The following is a 21532-nucleotide window of genomic DNA, read 5'->3' as shown; positions in this document are numbered from 1 at the left end:
CCCGGCCCTCACCTGAACCAGCCCGACGCCTTCCGCAGCAGGTTGAGGCGCGGCGGCTTGTACTCGTCGTCCTTGATGGAGAGGGGCAGCATGGTGCGGGGCGGCGCGGGGCGGGCACGGGACGGGCACGGCGCGGCCGGGAGGGGGCCGGGAGGGGGCCGGCGGGGCCCGGCAGCGCGGCGCAGCGCTCCCCGCCCCTCCCCTGCCCTCCCCAGCCCCACTTCCGGCCCCAGCGCGCCTGCGCACCCCGCGCTCTGCCGGGGCTGGCGCCGCGGCCGGGGCCCTGCAGCGGGGCCTGGCGGGAGGCAGCCGGGGGGGGCCCGGCCCCCTGTGTCCGGCTCAGTGCTGTCTGACGGCAGGGGCGAAGCGCCGCGCCTCGGCTCACGGTTCTCATTTCCCTCAGTCTGGGCTTGAAGAGGGGCTCGCTGCAGGTGGGGTATGTTTGCGGGCAGCGTCGCGCTGCAGTTTCATAACTTGGTTGGTAAAAGTGTAACGACTTCTAGCTGTAAGGGCTGCGTGTGAGGCGTTCAAGTGGTGTAACAGCATCGCCACAGCCTGCGGTGTGTAAGGATGCGATGAAACGCAGGTTTCAGTGCTGGGATAAACAACGCATAAATTTCAACATTAATTCTGCTTTTAAATTTTTACTGATTAATTGTCATAGTGGAATTGGTGAGTGCTGTCACGGCTGGGTTGCAGCTGGGGGAAGAGCAGTTGAGGCTCACCTTTATGTGAGGCTCACCTTTACGAAATCACAGATGACCAAGCAGATACGGCCGAGATATGCTGGAGCGAAGAAGTGCTGAGCAGCTCCTGCTGCTCATCCATCCTCTTTACCAATCAGGCATGACCGGAAACAAAGCAACCAAAACCAGTGATTAATTTCTGGAAACAGCTTCAGTGACTTCGCTAGCATCACAAAATAAGTCAGGGATAAAACTGGAACTCAGACTTACACAGCTTGCTTAGGCTACTGTCCTGCATCTTCTGCATGCTTCCTTTTCGTGCTTACACTTGAATTTGCCTTCCCTTCTCTACCTGACAGACCAGGTAGTTCAAAAACACCAGATGTGCCTCTGATGCAATTGGTAAGCTGTGTAAAGGAAAGTTTGAAGGGGATGAGCCTGAAAAGATCTGTTAGCAGGACTACTTGCTTGACTATGGTAGCCAAGTGATGCATTTTAGTGGTGATTGGTAAACTTTGTAATGGACCGTGAGGTTCTGCAGACCTGCTTGCATCTCTGTCTGACCCTAAGGACAGAATACAGAGATGTTGCCATAGTGGGGGAGGAGTGCTGTGTTTTCTTTCTAAGCAATTGGTTTAATATAATAATTTGTTCCTGGAGATTTCATTGAAAGGCAGAGATAATTACTCAGCTGAGCAATAGCAAAAGGGATTGGATAATTGCCAAGAATGTGCACATAAATTGGTAATCAACAGGAATGTTAATTTACAGAAAGATGGTGGTAGCATGTGGGCTAACTGTTGATCTTCAGTTATAGACTCCTTTTACTCTCCATCAGATTCAAGGATCACAAACGACTGTCCTTCTGTAAAAACAACAGGGGAGGAAACAATCTTACCTGGCAACAATGAGGTAAGTTGAAGGGTTTTCTAGACTACGTAATTTATATTTGTATCTTCAAGCACAATATATGAGCTTTGGGGGGGTGGAAAAGATCAAAACTTCTGTGAAAAAAGTCAGTTAAAAATTTTAATTGATGAGACTGTCCTGGATCATTCAATTTAACCGGAGTTTCCAGCTGAAAGCCTGGAACATACTAATGGACTAACACGTGATACTTGTAGTTGAATAACTACTTAGCAGTAAGCTCAGATTCTTTATCTTTTATCCAATGCATACCCGTCTTGCTAGCAGAGAGAAGGAACAGATGTGGATCACGCATCATTTGAGGTGCAGCCCATGGAATGCAGTGATCGGTAGATCTCACTGACGTTACAATTTATAAAGGTCTGGAGAATTGGGAATACTGCTTAAGAGGTGAAAATCAGGGCTGCCTTTGTAGGAGCTGCTTTGTAAGAGCTCCCACTTAGTTCCAGAAGCAGGAGGATCCAGAAACCCCTGCCTTATATTAGGCTGACCCCCGCGCCCCAACCCTGCAGTTAGCTAACACACAGCACCTAGCCTCTGACACCTCCAGTTTCTGCTGGATTCTGGATTTCAGAACAGCTGCTTCTGATGTTCCCACATCCCTACGCTGCTTCATCTGGCATGGTTCTTTTGCCCTACCTGTATGACAGCTTCAGTTAGTATCATCAGAACCGTATTTTCTACAGTCTGTGTACTTGAGGAGGCACCTTCTCGCCCTTTTGTTTCACAACTAAGGCAAGGCTTCTGCAGTGCTGGAAGTACAAATTTGTTTTCTAATTTCACCTGGATGAGTTTGGTGTGTAAATGTTCACTCAGAAACACTGTACTGAGAAAATAAGAGATAGTAACAATATAGAGTTAAAGAATTAACCTAAGTTAATTTTTGGAAAATGAGGAAATTCAGAGTTAACCCAAAAAAGCAGAGGTGAAAAGCACGTCAATGTCAGAAACCAGGTACCAGAAATATCTGCCGTGATAGCTGAAATTAATTGCCTCAGGTCTTAAAATCCTCCTTACATATTCACTCATTTATTTACTTAAACAAAAGTTTATTTAATGTTATGGGAGTTTTGCGCAAACAAGGGAGGTAGCTGTACATGGGATTAATAACTTTTCCTTTCCTGTTACTTGTTTTAAAGGTGTTTGCACTTCTGTAAACTTCCAGGACGAGTTATGGGCATCCGCCTACTACGCTTCACTTCCGTGGTGATCATTGTCTTGCTTCTTGTGGCGGGTGCTTTAACAGCTTTGCTTCCCAATATCAAAGATGACAAAATGCCCAATTTGCGGAGGGAACCAAAAGCCCAGAGTCAGCCTACCTTGGATTCGTTTACTCTTATTATGCAGACGTACAATAGAACTGATTTACTGCTAAAGCTTTTAAATCATTATCAAGCCATCCCCCATTTACATAAAGTGATTGTTGTGTGGAACAACATTGGTGAGAAAGTACCAGAGGAAATGTGGAATTCCTTGGGTCCTCATCCTGTCCCTGTTGTCTTTAAAGTTCAAGCTGTAAATCGTATGAGGAACAGACTCCAGAATTTCCCCGAGCTGGAAACAAAAGGTAATCAGCAGTTCATATTACTACTAATTTTTTCATACTCAAAATCTGTATTCTGAAGAGAGATGGTTTGAGTTACACTATGTAATGAATCCATGGAACTGTTGGGCCACTTAATGCAATGTAGGTAATACAGAAGGACCCTGTATTATACTATTAGATGCCCATCACCACCAGAAGCAGCAGGCTAGAAGTTGTCAATTAAGAGTAAGAAGAATAAAAAAAGGTGTCAAATGCATTTCATAGGCCTTTGCAACTTCGTTCTCCATTTGCTTTGTCTAGCAAACATAGGGGGTTCACTGAAATTCATAGTGCACATATTTGTGGAGTCTCTGCATTAATTTGGTCTTAAGCTATCTGATAAGACTTGATTTAATTCATGATTTTAAGACAAAGTTCTCAAGCATGTTCTGCTCTTTAGAGAAACTCCCCTCCCTAACTGTCCAGCTTTCTATCTCAAGTACTCATATCTCAAGTACTCATACTTTTTAATAATATTTTCCCAAGTCCTTGGCTATTCATCTAAATATTCTTCCTAAGCTCTTTCCAGGAGAAGCACAACAATAAGTCCTGTTTGTTTCAAGTGGAAAAAAAACACAAATGTTGCATTACAGACCTGATCTTACTCATGATTAGTAAAGGTAATTCTATTTACTGCCCCCTTACTAACATGCCTTGCTACTCAAACCATGAATTACAGGCAAACACTAGAAACTTCAGCTTCCCTAGTGTTTTTGTTTGTTTGTTTTACTGTGATAGGATTGTGCTGAACGTAAAAAATAGAAGCCTTAATGCATCTGGAATTCTGATATAACTTTTCATTATTTTCTGATAATGAAATTTTCTGATAATTTTCTCTTCCATTTTCTGGTAGCCTTTTGCCTAAAATTTAAGGCAAAGATTTCTCGATCATAGTTAATTGCGTTGGCATCATTCAATATGATTTATTAGGCTTGCTTACTCAAACTTGGAAGCAGTGAGGAGATGGGTAAAATTTCACACTGAAGAATGGTATAAGGCATTTTAAGTATATGAGATTTAATTCTTTTTAGTTGTATTTTACACAAGGTTAGTAGAATCTGAAGTTGCATTGTGAAACACTCCCAAGTTTTCCAACAACGATCTGTCCAGCTGTACTACAGATGATCAGAGGTTCCTGAATTCTGTTGTAGGATGGCAAATACTCTAAAATTTAGGTTTTCATCCAGTTATTACAGAGCTGCAGCCTTGCTTCAGCTTTGAAATCTAAGTATGTTTTCAGAATTTGCTTTCAAGGAGTTACGATACAGGTCTGCAACTTAGCTAAATGGTTGTAGAAGGTTCACAGCTAACTTGTCAAATTCTGTACTGCATACTGTGCCCATGTATTTTAATCCTTTGCTAAGTTAAAAATTTGTTGTTTTTTTCCTTCCTTCAGCTGTTTTAATGATGGATGACGATACACTAGTCAGTGCTCATGACCTTGCTTTTGCCTTTTCTGTTTGGCAGGTAATGTTTTGCTCCTTGGCAGGCAGTATTTATGAGTTACAAATGAGATTAATGGTTTTAATTAGAGTAATACTATATCACAGTGTTCTACCGTTGTTTTTCTAGCTGTAAAATTAGATTTTAAAAGGATTGAAACATTGAGTAATAGAAATTGCCAAACTGTTCGTCAATATTAGTTATACCTGTAGTTTGTAACTTTCAGATTTTTAACTCTTCTTGTACATGAACACAGAAGTTGCCAATTGCTGAATTTATTTAAATTGTTAGTAGGCTGCAAAACAAAAAAAGAGAGGCTTTGGTTTTTCTGTATATCTACGAGATTGTCTGTAAAATTTGATTTTGTGCCAAATTTACAGCTGCAAATTGAGAACAGATGTTTGTTAGCGATATGTGATATGGAATGAGGCATATTGGGTTAAGTTTGCAAAACTGTATTTAAGCACAGCATTTCTGTAGATCAAAGGAGCATATGCCAACAGCTGTGTTCGCTGTATTTACTGGCAGTAATCTTATGCGCCTCTCATTAAAAAAAAAGAAAAAGCATAAGTTTTTGTGAAAGATGTATAACATTTTTATCTCACAGTGTCGCCTTCATTTTAATTTTTTTTTTTAATTTCTTTTTTACTTTCAGCAATTTCCAGAGCATATAGTGGGATTTGTTCCTAGAAAGCACATTTCTACTCCTTCAGGTGTGTACAGTTACGGCAGCTTTGAATTGCAGAACCCTGGATTTGGAAATGGAGATCAATATTCTATGGTTCTTATTGGTGCAGCATTTTTTCATAGTGGGTATTTAGAAGACTTTCAAAGACAGCCAGAAGCTGTTTATGCCTTAATAGATGAAACTCAAAATTGTGATGATATTGCCATGAATTTTCTGGTAGCAAGGCATACAGGGAAGCCTTCGGGAGTGTTTGTGAAGCCTGTTGATATAAGAAATTTAGAAAAAGACACTAACAGCGGCTACTCCGGAATGTGGCACCGAGCAGAGCATTTGTTACAGAGATCTTACTGTGTAAATAAACTGGTAAATATTTATGATGGCATGCCTTTAAAATACTCTAATATCATGATTTCTCAGTTTGGTTTTCCTAACTATGCCAATCACAAAAATAAAATGTAAGCCAATGAATTTAAGGGGTTAGATGTTAAATAATCCTCAGTGAATTGTACTGAATGGAAGGAGAGAAGATGTAATTACTGCATCTTGGCCGTCCTTAATTGTAGCCTCCAAATTTTTTCCATACAGCTTTTAATTTTTATTTTTTTGTCCCCCTTTCTTATTAACCACCCAAGGAAATTTTTTGAGAAAACTTCAAAAATAAATAATAATGTTCAGTTATAATAAAATTATCCTCTTTCCGTCACCTGAAAAGCATTTACAATTCGGCCAGTTCTCCAGAAACAGGCAGACAAAAATGCACTCCTACCCTTAATGTTCATGATTTATTTATTTTTTTAATATACGTATCTAGTCAAATGAGGTTTAGGAATATTTTTGATAATGACATGTTTAGATACTTCCTTTCCCTTTCCTCCTCCTCCAAACAGTTCCCAGTGAAACTATAGAAGGGCTGCAGCAAACGGCTGGCAAGGCTCCTGTACAAAATCCTTTCGAACGTTGTATATAAGCTATTATTCTGTATTCTGAGATGTTTCTGAAGCTGCTATGAAAGCAAACCAGAAAAAGAGTACCCCACCTTAATCTGAGATAGTCCTAAAACCATTGCCTACAATAACTGCTCCTGCTGAGATAGTGGAAAAATGGTCTCTGTGATATGGCTTTTTTTCCTATTAATAATTTGCATAGAGTTGCTGAAATACTGCAAACAGTTGAAAGGTAAAACCTAGCTGTAGGAAATGTACAAAAACATGAATAAATAAAATACAAAAATTATATATGCAGGGAAGCAAAAGAAAACAATGAGATTGTCTTATTAATACTCTCTTGAGGACTTAGTTTTTTGTTACATTGCATGTGCATTGTTACAAAAATGTTCCCAAGAAAATTCTCACTTAAAAAAAAATAATAATATTTACAGTTCTTGATGAGAGGAAGCTGTTCTACATTTATTCCAGAGTGTACATTTTATAATAGTACAGGTCTGCTTTTTTTTTTTTTTTTTTTTAACTACTATTTCAAGTGAATGTTTACTCTTTGGTTCCTTTCATCTCTGTTTTTGGTAGCTCCAGCAACCGAATTAAAATGTACAATGAGTGGGTAAAACACTATAAAAAAAAAAGTGTTCTAAAGTACAGTGATGTGGCAGGGATGGACTATAACCGGTCTCTGAATTATGTGGCCTCAGGCAAGAAACAGCTATTATTAATAGCTTTTGTTATATTGGGACTCTAGTTTTGGAAATATTATGTTAACATAGGATAAACCTGTTTTCAGTTAGCTGCTCAGCTGAACAAAAGCAATGTTTGAAAAATGTAACAAGTTCTTTACAGCTGATTCTGAACACAGAGTCTGGGTTTCTTTGGGAGGAGCAGCGGACTCTTGTCTTGTTCTGTCTGTCAAAGGATTTGTTTTATGGTCAGTGAAGTCTTCCTAGTATTTTTTGTAAGTTTTAAGGGGTGAAATCTTAATATGGCAATGTAAAATCTGTTTAATTTTCTTGTAATAGTGAAAAGTAAATTTTAATTACTGTGCTGTAGTGAGAAGTAGTATCCAAATAGATCTATGACCTTTCCAGAAATGCAACTTTCATAGAGGTAACTTACTGCATTTCATTTACTTAATTGTTCATCTGTAATTTCTGTTCTGTGCAGTATTAACTGAAATTGTGAAGAGTCACAGATACTGTTTACCTTACTTTTAAAATGTAAAGTGAACTGTCAACTGAGCCAAATCTTAATATTGGGTTCTTTGTTGGGAAGAAGGGGTTGGTTTAGAGCTTTTTTATTTTTAGCTCTTTATCAGTGAAGGAATTAATCGAACAAGCTTTTATTATACTTGTAAATTTAATTTGTACCATTGTCAAATAAAAAATATAAACAGATTTGTTATGTATTTATTTTCACATTATTGACCAAGTTTTCATTGTTAAATGTCTAAAGTAAGCTCACAGTTTCAATACAGATGAGTAGTACTAATTCTTTTAAAATACCCTAGGTATTTGTTGACGCATACTTTCACTTAATTTAGGTAAAGTTCACATAAAGGGGTAAAAAAGGCATAATAAAACCAGAGCAGTAAGCAGTTAGTCTTAAAAAAGCAAATTCAAAGATTGGACTTCAAGTTTAGCCGTAACTCATTTTGTTAGGAACCAAAGGGGTTTTGTTTTTAACTTGTTTGTTGGTAACTACACATAATGCATTTGTCCTTCGATGGTTATAAAAGTGTCTTGGAAGTCTTTGCTCAAATATATTACTGAACATTTAATTTATATTCTAACAAAATAATCTGTATTTGATAAGTTCTTCTAGGAGATTACCTAGATGTCACTTGGAAATATCTTGGAGTCTAAACAGATTCATCACCATCTCTGAATTTTCTGTAGAAATTTGTGTTTATGCAATATAGATTTTTTTTTTAAATGGCGTCTTAAGATACATATTTAAGAAATACTTGTAAAAAAACATTTTTAATTTAAGGAGAAGTTGTTTTCTTAAAATTACATTTTTAAAACAGGATATAGTCCTAAAATTATATGAGAGGACTACAAAAAAATTGCTGCTTTACCTACAGTTAAAATAAAGGCCACAAGATGTCACTGTCACCTTGATACTTTATATCAAACATTAAAGATAGTAATTGGAATAATTATAATAAGAAAAAAATGACATGAAAACATTCTGAAAGTATGTTAAAAGGTGTAAGCCTACTGTAAAAGCTATGAAAGAATGCTGGAACTGAAAAAAAAAAAAAAAAAAAAAAAAACCAACAACGTGGAGGTTATTTAGTATATTTTTATAGGAGGAAGAGAAAGATTAAGTATTTGCTATGCTTAGGGTTTGTCGTGGTTTAACCCGACCGGCAGCTAAACACCACGCAGCCGTTCGCTCACCCTCCCCCCTCCCTCTCTGGGACGGGGGAGAGAAATGGAAAGTGAAGCCCGTGAGTTGAGATAAAGACAGTTTAATAAGACAGGAAAAAAAAAATAACAAAATAATAATAACAATTAAAGCATCGGGGTGTTATCAGCACTCTTCTCATTCTAAGCCAAAACACAGCATTCCACCAGCTACTAGGAAGAAAATTAATTCTGTGCTAACTGAAACCAGGACAGGGTTCTAGCTAACTGCCACTAATGAAAAGCTTGTATGCAGCCAAAACATTTGTTACCTTGCCAAAGAGTATGTAAGCCTGCAAACAATTTTTGAGAGGCGGGCTTCAGTTTCCAGTCATGTATGCATTCTAGATATACTTACCTAGCTAGGTATGTTTACAAGGAACAGGCTTAAGCATAAACTATCTAGGGATTCTAGATACTGGGAATGTAGCTTGTTAAACAGCTCCATCTTTGCTTCTGTTGCCCAAGATACCTTAGTTAAAGCTAACTTGAGACTGCTCATGCATATTCCCCTCAATGTGGCATGCACCTAGAAATGTGTGTTGCATTGGCCTGTAATGAAAGTTTGAGTAAAAATAATCTGTGGTTTTGGATATATTGCCCCACAGAGAATTTCTACTCCAAGACATTGCTTGTAAATAAAGAATTGAGTATTTGTTTTAATTACAGGTAAAAAATACAAGAGAAAGCCGTATAGAACAACATAGATGAACACATTGATTTCCATGGAAAGCAAATACCCTCCAGCAACCTTTATTTAATGTGGTGTACTGAAGAGTACAGTCTCAGTCTTGCAATTACGTTGTACAGAATAGTACTTACTAGTAAGAAAGAAATTCCTTGCTTCAGCTCATAGGAGCAGGCTCAAAGAGAGTGATATGTAGGAATATTAGTTCTGGAGCTATATAAAAAAAAAAAAAAAAAAAAAAGGAAAAGAACAATGTAAGAATGCAGGTACAAAATAATTCGAACTGATACCAAAAATAAATAAGCAGCTACAAAAACGATTACTTGAAAAAGTGTTTTCAGTTCAGCACTTTTAAAGTTTTTCAGTATCATCCTGTGCTTATGACACTAGACTAAAAACAGAAGAGACAAAAGCGTTTTACACCCCAGTTTAGCCTCATCTGCAAGCACACGAGAATTCAGTACATGAACTGGGTGTGATTTGAGGTTAGGTTATGAGAAGATGGGGATGATAACGTGGATCTCAGAGCTGCATATTGCATTATTACATCTTTCTAAGGTATTTCAACTTTTTTTTCCTCCTTTGGGGAGGAATAGCATCATTTTTTTAACAGATCACCTCACTTTTGTTACCCTTTTCTTGATTAGGTGTGAGAATGAGACGAGCAGCCTGCTCTATTTGGCACTTACAAGTCCTTTCGGAAGGGGTGGGTGGAAGAAAGGCAGTTTTAATGCTTTTAATGCTTCTGTTTCTTTGTCGGGAGGCTAATTGCAGCCACCAGCCTAACTCGGCTTTTCCGAGCCCAGCCTTTCCCCATTACGCAGGGAGCCGCGGGTGCCTTCTGGCCGCGTTACCACAGCCCTGGCAGCGCACGTGGGACGCTTCCCCGCTGCTTAACCCCTCGGTAACTTCTCGGGGAGCGCCCTCGGCTCACCCTAGCGCCTGGGGCGCTCCGGGCCGTGCCCGAGCCCCGTGTCCGGGTCCCCTGCCCCCGGGCGCCCCCCGCTCCCCTCAGCGCCGAGGGCGCGGCCGCTGGCGGGAAGGCGGCGGCGCCGCCGGGACGAGACCCGCTCGGGGGGCGTGCCCGGGAGCGGCCGTCTCCTCAGCTCATTGGCCGGAGGGCTGGCAGGGCGGCTTCGGATTGGCGGGGCTGCCCGTCCATCAGGCCGGACGGCGGAGCGGGGCCGGGACCCCCGCCACCGAACGCCCCAGCCCGGGCAGGGCGGCGGCGGCCCCGGTTCCACCCTGCCCCGCCCCGCCCCGCCCCACGGGGCCGTTCCGCGGCGGCAGCCCCGGGGCAGGCGGCGGCGGCGGAGGAGGAGGCGCCGCGGGGTGCCCGGGGCCGGCGCGGACAAAGGCCCCGAGCCGCTGTTGCCAGCGCGCCGCCGGTCGCCTGGTAACCGCCCGCTGCCTCCTCATCCGGGGGCGGCCCCGGGCGGGGGGCGGAGCGGAGCCGCGGTCCCCACGGGCGCTCTCCCCCCTCCCCTCCCTCCCCTCCCTCCCCTCCCCTCCCTCCCCTCCCTTCCCTCCCCTCCCGCCCCTCCCGCCCGCCGCGTCCCGGAGCCGCTCCTCGCCTCCGCCCCGGTTCCTATGCGGCTTGGCGGCCCCCGCGGGCAGGCGGCCCCCTCGCAGCCAACGCGTCCCGGCGCCGCCCGGGGCCGCCATGAGCTCGGAGCCGCCCCGCGCCTCGCTGCTCCGCGCCCTCTTTAAGATGGAGCCGCCGGCGGCCGCCGCCGAGCTGCTGGGGGGAGCCGCCGAGATCCTCAGAGGTGAGCGCGGCCCCCCCCGGGCTGCCCCCTGCTCGCGGGGTGCCCTCCCCGGCCCCCCGGCCGTGCCGGGACCCCCCCTGCCCCATCCCCACCCCCGCCCCCGCCGCGGGGTCCGGTCCTAGCGCAGCCCCCGCCTGTGTTTCAGACCGGCTGTACTTCGCCACCCTGCGCAGCAAGCCCAAGAGCACGGTGAACACCCACTACTTCTGCACGGACGAGGAGCTGCTCTACGAGAAGTAAGTGCTGCCGTCTGCTGCCCCGTGGGTGCCGGGGGGAGCGCTTCTCAGGCTTTCCGTGGGGTGCCGCCACCCCCCGCCAGCTACCTCGATGAAGGCTTGGTGTAAGTTAGCCTGAGCGTGTGTATAACCCGTCTGAAGCTAGTTTAGCTTTGTTTTGTTTAAAACAGAAATATATATATATTTAAAAGCTCACAAAAGCAGTTAAATTGTAGTTGGCCTGGGGTAAAATAGTTGAGCTTTGTAAGATTGCTTTATAAGGTGGAAAAGATCTCTTAGATTAATTACACCTTATAAACAGTGTCTTTAATAGAGGGCTTCCATATATTCACAGAATCACAGAATTTCTAGGTTGGAAGAGACCTCAAGATCATCGAGTCCAACCTCTGACCTAACGCGAACAGTCCCCACTAAACCATATCCCTAAGCTCTACATCTAAACGTCTTTCATACTACACAAAAGTTTTTTGCTGCATGTTTTCCTTTATCAAGCGTATGAAGTGACCCCCTTTCACACAGAATCACAGAATGCAGAGCTTAAATCTTCTTTTGAAGAACATCTGCAACTTATTTTAAGGGTTTTGATACAGCACTTCCTGTTGGCTTTTGGAGCTTTAGAGCAGCAGAGGAAGTATTCGGTGAAGTTAAAGCCTCGTGAGCTTGGAAGACTCTGACAGCGTGTAGAAGGGCAACAGTTAAACTGAGCGCAGTTAGAGTACTTCGAAGAGACATGAAATAATTACACTGAACAAATAAAGTAATAGCTCTGTGCTGTGGTTACAGAGGTGTCACTGTACGCTGTGTTCCCAGCTCAGCTGCTCCTTGCACGATGGCAGCTATAGCTGCTTGACAAAGGGTTGCTGCAGTACCGAAACTTTTCTAGTGGAACAAGAAAAAGTTCTAGTCATATCTTTAAACGTAACTTTTTTTTTTTTTTTTTCCCCCATGTGTTGAAAAATGTATGAGCATCAATTGCATCCTACACCAGTGACCTCAGTGCTGTTTCTGTGCAGGTGTAAACTAATCATCCTTTGTTTCTAGCTTATCTTCTATGCAAATCTTACAGTACTGGGGTTTATTTTCTACGCACGTTTCTGACTCTTCATTGTCTTCAGCCTTCTAAAGGAGTTCCTGATGATCCTTCTTCAAAGTTAACTTTTGTAATTTACTGTTTGGATTGCAAATATTTTCTGTAACAATCACTGAAGGAAACTAAATAAATATATTCCTTAATCCATGTGTCAATTAACCGCACACCAGAATGTATAATAATATCATGTATATTTACAAGATAATGGAAGGAAGTCACATTTCCTTTATCTTCTAGGGCACATCTAAAGAATTTGGACATCTAATTTGTGGTATTTTTTCTGAATCCATAGTTGCTAATCTATTGGCACCTTTTTAAAGGTATCTCCCATGTTTGATACAGTAACGGTACTCCTCCTGTTGTGTTCTCCAATAGTAAAACTTAATACGAAATAGAAACTAAGTGGCAGTTGCTGGGTGGTGTGAATGCATCCTGTATAGTAACCTAGCTCTTCAAGAGAAACAGTGCTAAGCTTTCTGTTGATACTTGTAACGCAGCATGCTTCACTATCAGTTATGCAATAGTTGGTAGTAAAACCATATCTGATTTCAAGTTTTCTTCCCTCTTCTCACTCCCATCTTTAAGGAAATTTGTGTTCTTGAGGAAGTAAAAGTCGGTAGGGTTACAGGTTTGTAGTTTTGTCAGTATCTTTCTGAAATTGGAAAGCTAGGGGCAAAGTGAGAGAGAGAATGCAAATCTGATAGTTCTTAGGGAAATGCTGATTCTACTGTAGTTTCCCAGTCGTGTCTATCAATTTGATTATATTTGTCTGTTTTGTTTCACAGGCTACACAGTAAGGACAGGCCCTAACATCAGGAGTTGTTTAAAGCAGTATAACTTCATACACCAGAGTATAACTTCATACACCAAATCAGATTTCCTGCTAGCTTTCTTAAAAATGCAGCCTTTCTGAGGAAGAGAATAGAAATATTTAAGTGATTAAAAAAAAAATAAAATGAATATTTGGAAGTAAGCTTTGAAGAGCTGTAGCTCAGAACAGTGTTTTCTAGAGTCAAAATGGCCTGCCTGTGCTGTTCTTCCCAATCAACATTTCTTGTCCACTTCTGCTTTTTAATCAAATGAGTTGTTCAAATTGCTGTGTGGAAGAGATTTGTTATGTGAGTAGGAGATTTGTTCAAGTTGTTATGTGGGTAGATATTCATCCAGATGCAAAATCCTCAACAGCTGTGAAATGACTTTGTTAGCACAACCAATTATTGACTTAAGATGCATGTTATTGTGTCAAATATGATGCATGTTAAGGTGCATCATACTAGTGACTGGACAGATAGTTCTGTGCATGGAAGTACACTGCTTTTCTTTGGGCTGTTTTTCTATTATCTTCAGCAATAGCTCCCAGGCATGAAGTGTTAAATTTCCTTAGCTGCCTTTACTGGGGGCAGTTTGCTTTCTCTGAAGCAACATGTGATCTAAAAACCTCAGGAATATGTGGGTATGGGTTTGTTAGTCTGATTATAAAGAGCATATTACTGGATCACGTAGTAATCAACTTCCTTCCTGCCTCACTTCCTTTTTTTCACCTCCTTTCCTCAATCTTGATGAGACAGAAGGGAATAGTGTAAATCAATACTATATGCGATTTATTAAAGAAAAGAGCGCTAGCACTGAACTTCATGGTTTTGGAAGCTTTGATCTGCTGAATGCTGACTTGCTCTTGTGTTTTATCACGTGATTTATCACTAGATTATACCCCAAATGTGGTTATGTAATCTTGAGTACTTTAGCTTTCGGTTTTCACTTGAAGTTGTCAACTGTTTTAATAAATTCATAACACGGTCTTACTTAAACATTCATACTTTTTTGAATTTCTGAAAGGACTTAAATGCACTTAGGAACATCTCAAACATTGGCTGACAAGGAACTCGCAGAACTGTCACTGCTGCAGTTAATGTGCTGCAATTTAACCTTGAACCTATCATGCTAGGGAAGAGCGGGTATGCAAATTCCTCGGGTAAGGGAACGAGAAACCTGAATGAGTTGATGCAACTCTGAATTGTTAAGATTTTATTCCCAGTTATTCTATTTCGGTAAGATTTTGTCAGTCTCTCTCTGAAACTCTGAGGTCCCTCCTGAGGAAGTCTGCATTACTACTTACAGGAAAATGCAGTATTTCAGAGTAATATAGCACAGGTAACTACTACGTCAGGAAAATGGAGTTGATGAGAAATAATCCAGTTTGATGAAGACTGTTGTTTGGCAAATACACAAGCCTTGCTTGGCAAGACCTCAATTAGTGAGTTAGGCAAGAGTAAGAAGCTTTTTATTCTCTAAGAATAGTGTCTTTCATGCTTCACCTTTCAGTACACAGATCTGGGTTAGGAATATTACACTTGACTGGTTAACTTGGCTTTCACATGTTTTTATCAAAGCAACTTTTTATGTCCTTTTTATTGTTGTGTAAATTCTCAGAAAACAGAAATAAAAGTTCATTAGAAACTGGAATAGCATCTTGGTAAACTGTGCTGGCAGTTTGCATAAGCCATTATGTTTTTATTGGGTTATTTCTTCTAACTTCAAATCTTTTGTATAAACAGCATTTGCAGGTCCAGTCTGAAACTTTGTGATCAGCTTTAAAAGGAATAACATGACATTGTCTGTACATCCAATGTCTTGTACCGTGGGTTGAAAATTTTAGTGTGTTACTTGCCCACTTCCCAGCAGTCTTTATGTTACACACATTTTTTGGTTTGAGCAGCCATAAAGTAAGACTTAAAGCTAAAACGTCATTTAATGAGTAATCTTTGTACTTTGACTTGTAGGATGCGTTTATGCAAAGAAGCAGTTTCTCTTTCCTGTGGTAAGAGTAAGGGTTAATTTGACTGGTGGAAAATGCTTCTTTTCTATGGCTATCCATAACGGTACTTGCATAGGAAACCTGAACTTCGCTAGCCTTCTGTGGCTTATATCAGTTGAAAGGAAAAGAGAAAACTTAAACTTAGCCTTGTTACAACAAACAGACCTGTCACTTCACACGGAGAACAGGGAGTTCCTTGTTCATGTCAGAAGCCTATGAAAAGTTGAACTTTGCTATCAAATGACCAATATAACTTAATAAGTTGAGGTCCACAAAACCCAAAACAATACTTAATTTAAGGAACTTCCTAACTCGTTATCAATATCAATTTACATACGGAACAGAAAAACTTCATTATGCTAACATCAGCTTTTTACATCTAATTCTTACAAGTGACTATTAAGAATAGTACTGTAGCTTTGTTGTTTTCCATCTTAAATCGAGGGATTAAATTCAATGCAAAGAAGAAAATGAGAAGATCTGGGAATATCAACTTTTGCCTAGGTTGTGAATTAATGGCATACCTTTATATATGAAACTTGCTAAGTGCTGCCCCTCAACACCTGGGTTGCTCTCTCCAGTACAAATTAAATTTCATATGCAAGCATGTCTTCATTTCACCAAGAGGCTCAAGGGATGGGAGCACCTCTCCTGTGAGGAGAGGCTGAGAGAGCTGGGGCTGCTCAGCCTGGAGAAGAGGAGGTTTGGGGGGATCTTATCCAAGTCCATAAACTCCTGAAAGGAGGGTGCAAAAGGGACAGAGCTGGGCTTTTCTCAGTGGTGCCCAGTGCTGGGATAAGAGGCAGTGGACACCAACAGGGCCACGAGAGGTTCCATCTGAACAGCAGGAAGCCCTTCTCTGCTGTTTGGGTGGTGGAGCACTGGAACAGGTTGCCCAGAGATGTTGTGGATTTTCCCTCCTTGGAGATTTCAAAACCTGCTGTAGGTGTCCCTGCTTGAGCAGGGGTTTGGACCAGATGACTTCCAGAGGTCCCTTCCAGCCATTCTGTAATTTTGTGATTCCCACAGAGAAGACAAAATAAACTGTCAAAAGCATTGAAGATATTTTGTTGTTTGTTTGCAGCAAGTGGGGCTGGAGTAGAATAACTTTTTCTTTTCTAGACTTCACTTTCCTATTGGACAAGAGTATAGCTTAATATAGAAAACTGATGTAAAGTCTTGGCCTCTGTTAAGAAGGCTTTTATTGTCTGTAGAGAGTAGGTTTCTAACATAATCTGAAGAATCTTCTATGGTCGAACTCTGCAAGAAGCTCTTCACTGATCCTATGTTCTTTGCATCAAGGAGCATTGTATGAAAAGCACGTGCATCTGGAGTAGCTATTTAATTATCTGTAACTTGGTGCTGTGATCTCTTCTTGGATTTTGAAGAGCCAGTATCTTGAGGAGGATTTGGAACAATGAAGGGGAAATAGACTGAGTACCTGGTGTTCTGCATAATCCAGACCCTCGGCATTATTCCTACATTCAGATGCAAGCAGTGGGGTGTTTATATCACTTCCAGGTATTCACTGTATCTTCCTTTGTCATTCAGAAGCGTGTGATCCTTAAGTAGTATTAAGCATTAGGGATTGTGCCTTGGCCCAGATAAAGCTGCCAGCGATTTACCCCTTACTGGAACTGGTGGGGTTAGAGCAGGCAGCTTGTGCTATTGGGCATCCCACCTTCGTTCGTGCACCTGGGAAGTGGGAAGGTAGAACACACTTTGGGAAAAAGTAATGGGAGGAAAAAGAAACAGAATAGGTAATATTTCCTGACGGGCAGAGTTAGGCTGTACTGAATATGTGGATTAATCCTTTTGGCTGTCATCCAGAAACTGCTGCACTTAGGCGTGTTCAGCTCAGGGCTTGGAGCCTTTATCTGTAGCACGCAGGTGGCCTCTTAGCCGGTGGCTGGTTCTTGTGCTACTCAGTGGGAGCAAAGAAGAGCTGGCAGGGCAGTTGCCTGAATGTTCTAGTACTGCAGGCGAGGAAAGGGGGAGAGAAAAGCAAGTGGATATGCATATATACATGTATATCTCCCTCGTTCTATTTTAGTCTCACTATTTAACTTTAATAGTAAGCTAAACTGATCTGGATAGGCTGCACCGATGGGCTGAGGTCAACTGCATGAAGTTGAACAAGGCCAAGTGCCGGGTCCTGCACCTGGGGCGCAATAACCCCAAGCAGAGCTACAGGCTGGGAGGGGAATGGTTGGAAAGCTGCCAGGCAGAGAAGGACCTGGGAGTGATGGTGGACTGTCGGCTGAATATGAGCCAGCAGTGTGCTCAGGTGGCCAAGAAGGCCAACGGCATCCTGGCTTGTATCAGGAACAGTGTGACCAGCAGGGCTAGGGAGGTGATCGTCCCCCTGTACTCGGCTCTGGTGAGGCCGCACCTCGAGTACTGTGTTCAGTTTTGGGCCCCTCGCTACAAGAAGGACATGGAGGTGCTTGAGCGGGTGCAGAGAAGGGCGACGAAGCTGGTGAGGGGCCTGGAGAACAAGTCCTACGAGGAGCGGCTGAGGGAGCTGGGCTTGTTCAGCCTGGAGAAGAGGAGGCTCAGGGGTGACCTTATCGCTCTTTTTAGGTACCTCAAGGGAGGCTGTAGCGAGGTGGGGGTTGGTTTGTTCTCCCACGTGCCTGGTGACAGGACGAGGGGGAATGGGCTTAAGTTGAGCCAGGGGAGTTTTAGGTTAGATGTTAGGAAGAACTTCTTCACTGAAAGGGTTGTGAGGCACTGGAACAGGCTGCCCAGGGAAGTGGTTGAGTCACCATCCCTGGAAGTCTTTGGGGGATGTTTAGATGTAGAGCTTAGGGATATGGTTTAGTGGAGGGCTGTTAGCGTTAGGTTGGAGGTTGGACTCGATGACCTTGAGGTCTCTTCCAACCTAGAAAATTCTGTGATTCTGTGATAAACAAGAATCAGGATCTTTCTACCATGCTTACAAATTAGTGTCGTCCTGTATTTAGGAAATTACATTTCTGCTAGTTCTTAAAGTCCTTAGAGTTAAATTTTTGGTTTGAATAAAAGCCAATTAGAGGTGCTCTTCTTTGGTAGGAAAAACCTTTAACACAGTTGCTCGTGTCCAAGAAAGCAAGCTTCTTACAGAAAGTCACTGTGCTCCAGTTCTGGTGAGCATGCTCCAGTAAGTGATTGCAATCGCTGAGCTGTGTCCCTGTTCTCAAGTTACCAACTCAAAAACTGACTAAGCTGCCATGCAAGTAACATCATCCCCTCTGAGCATTATTGCCCTGTTAGGACTGACTTTGTGGATCTGTCCTATTATTTTTCCCCTATGATAATTAGGGTTTGAGCCATGTTCAGACTGTTGGGAGTGCCTGCTACTGGATGCCAGAGTGTGCACGCACCCTCGTGTTCAGGTGCAGTAACACTGAACTTACACTGAGCTGGCATGGAGAACAGAATCCTGAAATAGATCTTCTAGCAGCAATCTCCTGTCCTTTCATCTGTACTGATGTTGCTGTATCACAGAATGTGTGAGCGGCAATATAAAACTACTGCTCTGCTACATTCATTTACAGGGCAAAAAGTTTGTGTTCACTATTAGGTTTCTAGGGTAGAATAGAAGCAGTTCAATTTATCTTTGAAAGATAACTTGATACCTTGGCCATAAGTAAGTTGATTGTGATGTTAATATGGAGGTTATCAGTTCGTTTCAAAGACTGTCTGGCTTCACTGACCATTACCAGGCTCCATCCAATACTTCAGGATCAGAAAGCTGCTTATCACGCTGCTGCTGTGCTAGGGTCAGCCCTGTGCAAATACACAGTAAGAAGTAGCATGCAGCAGAGGTGCCTGAGGCGTGACCTAACTGGTGGCACCTTCATGTGGCCTTGCACAGAACTGCAATCAGGAACAGGTTACTGTCCCAAAGAGTTCTAGACGATATATATATATATATATATATATATATATTTTTTTTTTTTTTTTCATGATTAAATTCCTTGGAAGACTGTACTGGCATGCCAGAGTGAACTGATGAGCTCATTTGGGCTGGTCTTTCCAGGTGAATAGCAGTTCCTGGGTAACCAAATAACTCAAATATCTCCTGTAAGAACTGATAAGAAGGGGTGGATCTAGGAGTTGATTCTAAGGAGAACACAGACACAAGAGATCTATGCTACTGCTCCCAAGTACCATTATGTTAGCATTTATGAAGTAAAGTGTTTAAATATTCATATAGTGTATTTGTGGGTTTTACCGTTACATGGTTGGAGAAGTGTAAGGATAGTAAGTTTCCATGGGATGAGGGGGAAGAATAATTTAAGCTATCATCAAGATATTTGATTAAAACAAAATGTAATTAAATGTAGATTAATACTATACTTGCCTTCTGTTCTCATATCTGGTTCCCACCTCCGTAGCAAATGACTCTGTCTTAACTGGCTGAAGCTTCAGAGACATCCCAATGTCTTACCACATTCAAATGCTTACAGAAACGTAGGGATACATCTGGATACAATAGATCTATTACCCATAAAAGAAATATAAATGAACTAATATTGCATAGATTGTTACCAGTGACTATCACTAATCAGACTTGATTTATTGTATTTTTATCTTTAACTTTTACCAGATAAAATTCCTTAACTTAACGGATGAGTTGGTGTGCTGTTTCTCCTCATCGCTATTCCATGCCTATTTCCCATTCTCCACTTATATTTCACTCTCTCAAAATTCTGTTCTTAAGAAGAAAATCCTCTGTCTGAGTAGGATCAAGTGTCTTGAATTCAAGGAAAAAATGGCCTTTTATACTAAAAGTAATAAGAGTGGACAAGACTGAACTCTTCTGTTAAAATTTATCAGAAATTGTATTTAGTTTTAAAGATAGAAGAAGGGGGTTGTGGATCAGAGTTCATTGACTTCAGTACCGAGTTTTGTTACCTTTCAGGACTGTTTGATTTCAAGAATTGCGAAACACTTGTGTCACTTAGCTCCATTATAGACATTCAAGCTTATTCAAATTTAACAAAGTTAGTATAAAAAAATAAAATTATTTGTGTAGGAAATAAACTTTTTCCCTCATGCAACCGCAACAACAGTGTTATTAGTGAAGTCAGCTTGTTTATACTGCCTAGGTGGTGCTGGGCAAATGAACTGGGAGCTGACAGTGGTTCTTTTTGGTGTATGGGTAGCAGTGGTGCACCACTCACCAAAAATACCCTCTCTTCCTGATTGTGTTTTAAATAGTGGTAATAATACCAGGGCGTTCAGTACTGCTACTCTTTTTTTTTTTTTTTTTACTGTATTAAGAAAAACACAGTGTACTTAGTAGTAAATAATGGAGAAGTAGTAAATTTAAGTTAACTCTAGCTTGGCTCCTGAGAGAATCTGAATAGGTCTATTTTGTAAAAATACCCTGTTACTTCATGGATTGACTGAATAAACGTATCTTTTTCTTGCCTCCATCAAAACAGTAAGTAATTTGTCTGTCGTGTATAAATTGATTTGTAAATTAATTTTCATGTGTTTTTCCGATGTTCCTGTTTGAGCTTAATCTTGCTGAAAGGTAAAAGTAGATTATGTGAGTTCATATTGCTGTACTTATAGCAAAAAATTAGTAATGAAAATTTATTATCCTAAAGCAGCATGGCTTTAGGTTTTCAGTGCATTATAGCTGAATACACATTTCACTTATCATTAGGCTGATCAGAGCCGTGTTATAAGAACTATATGTTGCGCTTCGTTTCATCTCAATTAAAAACTTAATGGAGAATATTTTTTAAAAGTACCTGTAACTGTTGACCATATCTGGCAGTCTTATCTTAGAAAAGATGTGGAATCTCAAGTCAGTCACTGCTTTATTGCCCCTGAAATTTTCACTTAACTTCCATGCAACCTACAAATAAAGTCCTGAGTTGGACAGCTTAGTCTTTGACCCAGCTAATGAGCTTCTGTATTTAAGCATTATGTCCTAATGTTTTGTACCGAAGGGGATGAACTGAATCTTAACAAGCACTTATACTATTATTTGATGTTGTACAGTAGATGATACCGAAATAACACTGGTGTGGCAGGCTGGCTGCTCCTTCTGAACGGCAATCAGGCTAATACAATTGTCTCTTTTTCACTGGGCTTGGTCTTTTTTTGTTTGAGAGGATATGTATGGGGGATGTTAATAAAGTGGTAAGCCTCAAAAGTATAGCTCTTAGGGTTAGCTACGAAAAGCACTGTGAATCCCTACAGGCAACCTTTATTTTGCAATAATTTTTCTGTATGGCCTGTTGCTATT

At 41.5% G+C, this 21532-nt stretch overlaps 3 protein-coding genes across 10 annotated transcripts in view; 2 read left to right on the top strand and 1 right to left on the bottom strand.

Annotated features, from left to right (window-relative positions):
- SLC30A7 (solute carrier family 30 member 7) overlaps positions 1–394 on the bottom strand; it is a gene marked incomplete at its 5' end in the record, with an annotated part of 29876 nt that extends 29482 nt beyond the window's left edge. Inside the window, one exon of one of the 2 annotated variants that reach the window (XM_084528610.1) lies at positions 13–394. In XM_084528610.1, the coding sequence (XP_084384736.1) occupies positions 13–394 (382 nt within the window). The remainder of the gene's footprint in view (positions 1–12) is intronic. The other variant, XM_084528611.1, reaches the window with a different exon arrangement.
- Positions 300–7670, top strand: EXTL2 (exostosin like glycosyltransferase 2). 3 transcript variants are annotated; one of them, XR_014695708.1, is made up of 6 exons: positions 300–436; positions 1525–1598; positions 2753–3180; positions 3718–3818; positions 4595–4665; positions 5297–5797. XR_014695708.1 is itself a non-coding variant. In XM_084528612.1 (5 exons), the coding sequence occupies exons 2-5, from the start codon at positions 1594–1596 to the stop codon at positions 5786–5788; spliced, it is 996 nt and encodes a 331-aa protein (XP_084384738.1). In that variant the 5' UTR covers positions 300–436; positions 1525–1593; the 3' UTR covers positions 5789–7670. The 3 variants fall into 3 exon arrangements, 2 of the variants coding, with proteins under 2 accessions (XP_084384738.1, XP_084384739.1); XM_084528612.1 differs by lacking the exon at positions 3718–3818 and having other exon boundaries at positions 5297–7670; XM_084528613.1 differs by lacking the exon at positions 3718–3818 and having other exon boundaries at positions 309–436; positions 1498–1598; positions 5297–7670.
- Positions 7671–10622: 2952 nt separating this feature from the next.
- CDC14A (cell division cycle 14A) overlaps positions 10623–21532 on the top strand; it is a 60072-nt gene continuing 49162 nt past the window's right edge. For 2 of the 5 annotated variants that reach the window (XM_084528605.1, XM_084528608.1), the window contains exons 1-2: positions 10625–11141; positions 11287–11377. In XM_084528605.1, coding sequence (XP_084384731.1) covers positions 11036–11141; positions 11287–11377 — 197 coding nt within the window. In that variant the 5' untranslated portion in view covers positions 10625–11035. Of the gene's footprint in view, positions 11142–11286; positions 11378–21532 lie in introns of all 5 variants that reach the window. The other 3 variants (XM_084528606.1, XM_084528603.1, XM_084528604.1) reach the window with 3 other exon arrangements.

The sequence above is a fragment of the Aythya ferina genome (genome assembly GCF_964211825.1).
Source record: "Aythya ferina genome assembly, chromosome: 8".
Classification (NCBI taxonomy): Eukaryota; Metazoa; Chordata; class Aves; order Anseriformes; family Anatidae; genus Aythya; species Aythya ferina.
This window is presented reverse-complemented; position numbering and strand designations above follow the sequence as displayed.

Bases quoted from the DNA above. Each gene is read 5' to 3' on its own strand.
- EXTL2 (XM_084528612.1), top strand. The intron at 3,181-4,594 runs GTAATCAGCAGT...TCCTTCCTTCAG, and splicing joins CCCCGAGCTGGAAACAAAAG to CTGTTTTAATGATGGATGAC. The intron at 4,666-5,296 runs GTAATGTTTTGC...TTTTACTTTCAG, and splicing joins TTGCCTTTTCTGTTTGGCAG to CAATTTCCAGAGCATATAGT.